Raw genomic sequence first — 9,518 nt, forward strand, 5'->3', positions numbered from 1 at the left:
CATGTAAAAGCTTTAGGGACATTAATTTCTGTTTACTGTTAAAAATCAAGTCTAGTTGGTAAATGGTAACATTACATTAATTTCTACTGGAATGAGTTTATTTTCGAACACGTCTATTATGCGAGACAAAGCGCAAATAAAAAAAAGAATTACACCAAACTGGTACGTTTGATAATACATATATTTGCTATTTGATTAACAAACAGACATACAAACAAAGCTGGCCTTGGTGGGGAGATAGATTTTACAGTACTCGCTAAATAGTAAACAGTAAATTTGCAGCCCCAAATTACACTCCATAGATGTTAACTACTCAAGTTCATTGAATGCTAATGAATGTACAACGGTCACACCCGTTGAGCTAGATGATGAGTCCTCAAAGCCGGTTGAAAATACTACAAAAGTGCTTTGTGTTTTGGCTAAGAGTACTTATGCCAATTAAGAAGCATAGAAATACACACCCTCATAATATAAAGCCTCCCCCTTTGTTGCCTCACCATTCTCCTCAACTTGGAAAATCTCTTGCCCATGTTTCCCATTTTGAGTCTCAAATTGCAGTTATACGTGTTGCTCCACGCTACGCAGAATTTATTGAAGATAAAATCCGATCTGGCAAGAGAGTCTAATGTACTGAACTGATTGGATCCACGTGTTAGAGTTGCACGCCCTCATCTTGAGGCTCCACTTGTACTTGAATTTCATGTCAACGTCACGTGCCTTCTTTTTCGAAATTCAACTCAAACGCTAAGTTTTTAGTTAAATCATGCCGGCCATTAGTGATTGTCGCTTCTCTGAAAACGATTAGCAAGTACAAAAACACCAGCCTTATCTTAAATAGTAGCTAAAGCTAACATCTTATCCTATCAAAAAGAGGGACCTCTTTAACTTTGTTGATCATGAAGCAGTTCAAATGTGAGGCAGACACAAGTGAGTGCATGGTTTTCACTTAAGCCTTGGGGGCGAACCCAACAAAATAAACCAGAACTTGAACATCACTTCCCTCTTGGGCCACTCCTACTTTGAAGATCTTGACTTGTTCTACTTCAAATGGGTCAAGCATGTGACTTAGAAGCATGTCAAATAATGTCTCACTGTTTGAAAAAAATAAAGTATTGGCAATGAAACGCTCCCTACAGTTCTACATCTTATCTTTGAGCATAAAGTGGGAAAGATAAGATCTTTAGCATGTATAACTAATCTTTGTGGAGGTGTGGGATTAGTGTATAGATATCCAGCTATAATGGGTCCTACTCCTAGTTAAATTGGGAAGATGAAACGTGAGTCACATAGTAGAGGGGTAGGGCTTGACACACATCACACATGAAAGCCAATTGTGGAAGGGTGGGGACATGTTATTTCAAGTGTTGGGGTTTTGTTCTGTTTTTAGTCTAAAATGTGAGAAAAGAAAGTTCCAGGCTGGTGGGGAGTCCTACTGTGACTACCATCTGTTGGGTCTTTTAAGGAACAGTGATGAACAAAGTTAGGTGATGAGTGTAGTTCAGGATGTGACTAACTCAACACTACACAGGACCACTGTGGCAACATTCCCTTAGGGAAACATCATCAATATTCGACAATTTTATGTGTTAGGAAAGCCGGTGGGAGATATCGTATATCTCAGAGAGAGGTACTGAGAGAAATTCTTACCAGACTCATTATGATGAAATATAGGGATGAAAATGAGCTGTATCTAATAAGGTATTATAATATTTTTCTTTTATATTTGTGTGAGTGACTGCTAGCTTTCATTATTATTTTCATAAAATTTATAGTTACACGTAGTATTATTATTTGTCAAATAAGTATTTAGCTTATTTATTGCAAATATTTATTATTTATCTATTGCCATCTCTAGTGAAATATGAGGTCCATTGAAATTGGAACAAGTAGAAGATGACAAATCAGAGCTGAATAATTTAGCATAAATAGGAGTCCTGTAAGCTGTATTGGTTAACGTTTGGGACAAAGCAACGTTAGCTTTTGAACTCCACAATAAAGGTAAGCAATTTCTGTTGCTCAGGGAATATTGCTAAAGGGAAAAAGGAAATTTGATGGCTTCATGATACTAATTATAGAGGCTGTTTGGTTGCTTAAAAAACTGAGTTTACGCCCTTGTTAAGGCAAAAAAAAAAAAAAAAAAAAACACAGATTGCAATTACAGTCGTGTAAGTGGAGAGAGAAAAAATAAAATTGGCCAAACTTCTTTTTCATTAATGGAGATTCAAATAGTCATGTATCTCGTGATTAAGCAACTAGATTTCGATATTTTCTTGTTCTCTTTTATTTTTTTCATAATCAGTTTGACTAAAATATCAAGAATTATAGTTTTAAATTTTTTTTTATCTTTATATTTTTGCAAAATTTTAGTTTTAGTTTTTATATATAATTTCATTTCATGAATTTCTTAAATTTAATAATTTTGATTCATAATGATGATGTAATTAACTAAAAAAAAGAGTATTTATTAATTTTTTGTTAGGTTACGTCAAAATAAAAACTAAAAGTGTTCAATTTTTAAAAAAATTAAAACAAAAAATTTAAGTAACAAACAAAAGTTTAAGAAAAATACATATTTAAATTAGAATTATATGGTGGAAATGTGAGGCTTTACCGGTAACTGTAAAAACTGGGCTGAGTGGACCAAGTTTGACAGCTCTGTCTTGTGGAATTACGCGTATGGAGTAATGTAAAGATGCTGGTGTCATCTCATGAAGAATTGGTGAGTCCAGTATATTGAAAATCATGAAATGTAATGTGCAATGGGCCAGATTTCGTTGTCATTGGAATTTGGGGCTGGGATGATGAGCTAGGAATTATATGAATTTTGAACACATTTTTGAATGTTTTAAATTATGGGGGACAAAGTTTCAAAGCTTAGTACATGATTAATTAATTTTCGTCCATGTAGCCTCATTCATGCACACATTCTTTTTTAATGAAAAAAATTTGAATAATAATTGGAGTGCAAAAGCAGCAGCGGGTGACCGGAAGCTTCTTGTGTCTTACAGCAGCTGCATTGTAGGTGTGCTAAATTATGAATTATGACATGTTACTTTCGGATTTTGATTCAGTGCAGTTGTCGCTAAATTTTTTTACAGTGTTTTTATATTTTCGTTTAAATTCATGTATTTTTATTTAAGTGGAAATGTAAATTTTTACTTAAATATACGATGCAGTTCTCGCAACAACTGCACTGGATCCGGGTCCGTTACTTTCACATTTTATACTATTTACACAGTAACTGGCAAAAAATCTTCTACAGTGATCCTAAGCTTTTTTCCTTTTCTTTCTTCAAAACTCCTGAATGACACACGAATAAATCAACACAAAATAGTGTATGATGTAGATAGAAGAGAGATAAAGAAACAGCAAGAAAACAATATAAAAATAAATTTATTTATAAATTAAAATTGATCCATGCATTTTTTTAAAACTTCTTTAAAGTTTAAAAATATGTAAGATAATTTTAACTTACAAGAAAGGAATTATATTTATTTTATTATATTATAAATGTTCATTCAAAATTTTCATGAAAATCAGAATTACTATGCCCACGTATGCTATATGTTCCATCTCTATATTGTTTAGTAACAAGGTTTTCAAGGCACGTTAGATTTTTCCAGTTACTACATATCATTTCACATGTTATGTGTTTCAGTCGGGAAGAAATGTTGTTGGAAAAGGAAACACGACCAGTTAAATTTTGCTGTTCCTAATGTTTCACCTGGGGCTAGCAGCATGTTTTCAGGTAGTTTACGCAGTTTGCTTAACCAAAATCTAAAATCACATAGTTTAGCACTCTCTAAAATTTGCTTGAGAGGGATTGTAAGGGCTGAACTTCCAGCATGCCAGCACATAGAATGTTGAAGGAAGCGACAATGAAAAACGATATTTTTATAAAAATTCTTTTACAATAAATTATACAAAAATATAAAAAGATAAAATAATTCATAACTTTTAATGTGTATAATTTGGGAGTGGTGAATGGTATCTGTTGCTTCCTTGCTTCAAGTGCTAGCAAATGTTTGCATATGGGCAGAATCTGAACCCTTCTACTTTATTTTTCCCTTCGTGATGATTTATTGTGATGCACTTTTATACTGAATAATATGGTATTATGTGAAGTCTCAAGAGGAGTAAAGATAAGCAAGAACCTCTAAGGTTGCGGTTGCTCATTTAACTTTTAAATGTACTCAAGGGTATGATGTCCCTTGTAATGGGGTCTTGGGGGGTAGTTGTAACTTGTAAGCATTCTTATCCCCACAAGCAGAGTGCTGTTTGCAAGGTTCCAATTCACAAGGTGGCAACCATGCTCTTGTGCCAATAGTGACATGGACACGCATGTTGAAGTAAGGGGTGGAGTTAGACTTTAATGACACGAACTTTTGGTTCTAGGAGGAAAATATCATAGAAAAATTATAAAGGCCTATTTATTATTTGAAGATTATAATAATTTAATATCTGTATGTTTACCAATTTGATTGCAGGTGAGGAACTTTTTTAGCTGGATAGTGTATTCATTAATCCGTAATTGTTGTAACATGCCTTCTAGGATGTGTAGCTTAGGTGTATGGCAAAGCAAGCAACTTCATATCCTGCAGCATCAAAGAAAAAAACATGTAACTTAAACCCGGATAGATAGCCTTTCTGAAATGTTAGTGGGTGACACCAGATATTGAGATTTAGAATTAGTGAGAAGTGTAATTTGCTTCAACCAGAGTACGGGCTTTCAACTGTTTTTCTCTTTAACAATTTATGACATAAAAAATAGTGTGTTTTATGACTTGAATGAATTTTACTTGTGGCAATATGTCTGAACTCCCCTGTTCCTCTTTGTTGTTTAAATTTCTGTTAACCCACTCTCTCTAAAACTAAGGGCATCACACATTTATATAGAAAAGGAAAATTACTCGGGGCTGTGAACGCAATGACTTATTTCACAAGTTATCAGCTGCATATCCACTTGTTCAAATTTTGCATTTATGATTTGAATGTATTTTGCGGATCTGTTGGTTTTTATGCCTCAATAACCATGATTTTGATTATATTACATTTAATTGTCTAGAAATAGAGTCACCCCCACCCCCATATTATATAATTCATTCAGGTTATTAATTAAGTGAAATTCATGCAAGACTTACTAATTAAGAAGTAGGACTTAACATTATTTAGTAAGTCATATATGAATTTTTCCAATAATACAAAATGTATAGCGTTACTCCTCTTAATATATTGATGGAAACAAAAAGTTCCAGCAATCAGTGATGTGAATGATGCTGTACAATGCTTCATTACATCCGTGACTCTCGTATATTAAGCTGGAGTGTGGGTGGGTGCTGCTTGGGTTATAATATTTTCACAATAAAAATCTACTATATTAAATTTTTCTTTATCTCGTTTCATTACATCACTTATTTTATTTCTTTTTTTTCTCTTTTATTGCTGTCTCTTCTTAATTTGTAAAAAAAATGTATAATTTTTTTTTTACAATTAGCATTTGTCAAATTATAATACGAAGGCTTCAGACACCTACAGTGTTGAGTTTTCCCAGGGCATTATTGTAATGACACTCTTCCCACGCGTTCCCGTTCCCGCGTACGAAAAAATGCTGAAGTGGTAATGGCTTTTATTACTAAAATATCTTATATGGGCTAAAAATAGATTTTAAATACTCTACATTCGTTTTGAGTCTCTGTTTGAAAAGGCATCCATGGTGCCCCCCGTGAACATGTATATAAAGTTTATTAGATGAGAGTGTGACAATTGTAAACTTAAATTGCATAATTAAACAAATGATTAAGATTATATAACTATTTTTTCAAAACTATTTATACGTAGTTATATAATTACGATAAACCTTTCTCACACTCTTATTATTAGGTACGATTTATGTGTGTTTACTTTGCTTTGTAGGGCTGGTTACTAATAGTAGTAAAAGGGGAACATTGCTCGGCCATACGAACATCAACGTGCAAAGCTTAGCGTATAGTGTTAGCGAAATTTGGTATGAAAAGGAAAGCCAACTGCCAACTATACGTAGATATCATAATATGAAGTACACTAACGCTTGTGGTGTGGGGATAAGGAACTAAGATGGATGCTTCGTGGCTGGAAAATCCATCACATTAAGTGGGGACACGGATGCTCACATATATCTGAGAAACTTGTTAGTACAGAAGATTTGAACTATTTTTGTCACGTTAAAAAAATAGGATGAGAAAAAAAAAAAGAACAGTAAGATGAGTGTGCATGATGGTAAAAATGAATGTATATAAAAAGAATTTTACGAGAATATCATAAGTCTATTTCTATTTTTTCAATGGAATAAGAGTTTGGGCCAGAGAGGATTTGATTTTGTTTATGTAGTGTCCACATGAACATTAAGAATGTCGATGAGGATTTTTGGAAATATAGCTTTATTCTTCATTTAATAGTTTTAGTCGTGACTTTATCATTCTAATTGTAGTAAAGTTAACAAGTAATGGACTTTAGTGGGTTAAGTTGAAAGGTCTAAACATAATTTAGATTTTTAAAAATAATATTTAAAATAAATAAAATCTATTTTTTTTGTGAACTTAATTTACAATAAACTTAATTGAATTGAGTTAAAAAAAATTAAATATTGATGATTCTGTGAAGTTTATTTTTTACTTCTACTTTGAATGTTGATGGTTTTGTATAATATAATTATCATATAAACAAAATTGACATGCTTGAATGTAGAAAGTATGTTTAGCCTCCTTTATTTTTATTTAATTGTTAACAATTAGTGTTGTGTTTTACTTAATTCAACTAAATATGTAATAACTAGTATTTTGAATATAAATCTTGATATAAATGAGCATTAACCTTCAGTTTTAAAAACTCAACCAACGGGTAAAATTACTAGTGCAATCAAATAAAGAAATAATATTTATCTTACGTCTGACACATGACATGATAACAAACATAAGAATCTTACGTATTTAAATGTCTTATATTTAACATAAGATCAATTTGCATTTTCATGTAAGTCAGACTCAATACTTGCCCCACTAAATTTGAGTCGTGATCAACCCCTAGTTTACTTTAATATTTGGTTGCATTCTTGCATGCCATTCATTAAATTGGATTTTTTTTTTGTAATTAGGATTAAATTATATAAAAAATAACGTATTGAGTGAGAAAAGTTACTTATTAACGATAGAAAATGAACCAAAAATGCAATTAAAAAGAATCTTCAATCAAGTAACACTACTGTACATATGGTTTGAAGAACGAAATCCTAGGATCTGTTTGTATTTATAATAAAAGTCGATTTTATAAGAAATAAAAAATTTATCACTATCGCTTCAACTTTTGTGAAAAATTACTTACAAATAGGTTTTTCAACACGAAAGCAAAAAAGCTGTCAATAGAGATGTTAGCATGGAATTTAGAAGTACAATTAGATAGCATAAGGATAATTTGCAAATTAAACCATGTGGTAATTGTCACCAAATTAGAACAAAACCAAAGCACTCTTGCACCAAGTAGTAGCACACAGTCAAATAAACTAATTCCCTAAAAAATTACCTCCATTCACAAGATTCCTTTAGCCAGCACGTTATCGCTGGCCTAATTAATTTAGTTACTAGTATAAAAACACTGTACACCCACACACTTAATCACTCGCTAATCACAAATTAACACACGGCTCTTACAGTTTCATCACTCTCTACCTTTCCATCTCATTCTGAGAAAAGACTTTCCCCACGTGAATAAAGCTTTTGATGTTGCCAAAGGTGCCGCTCTTTTGCGACTCAACGTCGTCGTTTGACTCTTCATCCTCATTCCCCAACGTAAAATACTGCACATTCTCACTATAAAGTTTGACCAAGACCAAATAGAAAGAAACGGCAAAAATGGTGACTGCAATGATGAACCAACTGAATTGGATATTGACCAGAGAAATAGCACGGTGAAGTGCCTCCTCAGAGGAGCATCTCACCACCATGTGACCCTCCTCATCGTTCATGAAACAACCTTTGGGTATGAGTGAAGGTGTCCAAAGCATGAAACCCATCACCATAAGCCACAAACCTTGGAAGAAAATGCTGAGGGAACGCAATAAGTTGACCAAGAAGCTTCTAGGTAGTGCAATTCCAATGAGGGTAGTGGAGAGTGAAACAAAAACCAAAAGCTGCAACAGAAGATGGTATTGGCCTTCTGGGCCCATGTGATCTGCAGAATGGAGATGGAAGAGGAGAAGTTGTTGAGCAAAAGCTATGGCTCCAAGAAATTGGGTTAGTCCATGTTGGGCTTGGGTTTGAGCTCGGTCCAGGATGATGGCAAAGGCTGCGTAGGTGAAGAAGGTCATGGAGATGGAAGAATGCTCGAAGTTGTGGAGATGGTTGGAGGGAATGGTTCCATCTGGGTCTAAAGGTTGGTGGCGATCAGGGCCTATGAAGAGTTCCATGGCTATGGAGACTGCGGTGCCTGCCATGATGAGAACAAGCTCTAGATATCTGAACTTGGTTGTGGGGAACCATGGTGGACCGTTGTAGGACTTGGGGTTAAGGGCGTGGAGCTTGATGTGGTTGAAGAGGTGCCACAAACCAATCATCAAGAACCCAAAACCTGGAGCTACATGTCCCACAAGAGTGCCCATAATATTTGCTGAGAATAAGGTTGTTTTTGGGAGGGAAAATAGGTTGGTGTGGGGATGAGGCAGAAAGAGAAAGGAAGAGAAGGTGGTTTTTAAGAGGGAAATAATTGATGATGTGGTGTTTGGCAGGGTTCTGTGGCTGGTTTTAAAGTACGACTTTGGTGGTTTCGCTTCTCGAATAAGAAGCCTATTTTATGAGTCTCACCTCATGACTCTTCATGAATGAGAATTGAGAGATGAGGTGGCGCTGCCTTTCTGGAATAGCATACCACCATGCATTTCATGTGATGTGCTTATGCTTTCGATTTGATAATTAGTAGGCGAATAACGTGAGATTAACCAGTGATTTAATGAAGAGCTTTGACAATTTTAGTATCACTCTCCCTAATGAGGCAAAAACTCTTTTCTTTTTTTTTTCATTTTCAAGATCGGCTTAAGTTTGTTTACTTTAATTGTCATAGAATCTGTGGCGTGATATGCCTTGACCACTCTGTAATGAAAGCATTATCATTTTATGTTGAATATATGATTTGTTTTTGAGAAAGATTGAACATATAATTTAAGCGAATCTAATCCGTTTACATCAGCGCCACGATTGATGTTGCATTGCATGATGCATGTTATTATAATCATTAAATTGTTACTTTGAGTGTTTCATCTACTTAAGACAACTGAAATCATACAAGCAAATTTATTTTTTATAATTTTATAAACTTGAAGTTGAAAACAATGTCTGTTATGGTCGTGTTTTTTCTTATCTTGAGTAAATAGTTTTCCTTAATTTATGCTATGTAAATAAGCCACGTGCCTCTTTTTTATTAATATCTTTGCCCCGTTTGATCAGTGCTTGTTTAATATTTTATTTTATCCTATCATTTTAATACTGCTTACA

General features: G+C 33.8%; 2 protein-coding genes across 2 annotated transcripts; both read right to left on the reverse strand.

Annotated features, from left to right (window-relative positions):
• Positions 1-419: 419 nt before the first annotated feature.
• On the reverse strand, positions 420-530 carry LOC113874654. Its single transcript, XM_027512869.1, has one exon. The coding sequence runs from the start codon at positions 528-530 to the stop codon at positions 420-422; it is 111 nt and encodes a 36-aa protein (XP_027368670.1).
• A 7,076-nt stretch (positions 531-7,606) lies between these two features.
• Positions 7,607-8,891, reverse strand: LOC113847605 (transmembrane protein 45B-like). Its single transcript, XM_027476805.1, has one exon. It carries the CDS (start codon positions 8,627-8,629, stop codon positions 7,697-7,699), a length of 933 nt encoding a protein of 310 aa, XP_027332606.1. The 5' UTR covers positions 8,630-8,891; the 3' UTR covers positions 7,607-7,696.
• Between the last annotated feature and the right edge of the window lie 627 nt (positions 8,892-9,518).

Source organism: Abrus precatorius, unplaced genomic scaffold, assembly GCF_003935025.1.
Source record: "Abrus precatorius isolate BTA unplaced genomic scaffold, Abrus_2018 Scaffold8, whole genome shotgun sequence".
Taxonomy (NCBI): domain Eukaryota; kingdom Viridiplantae; phylum Streptophyta; class Magnoliopsida; order Fabales; family Fabaceae; genus Abrus; species Abrus precatorius.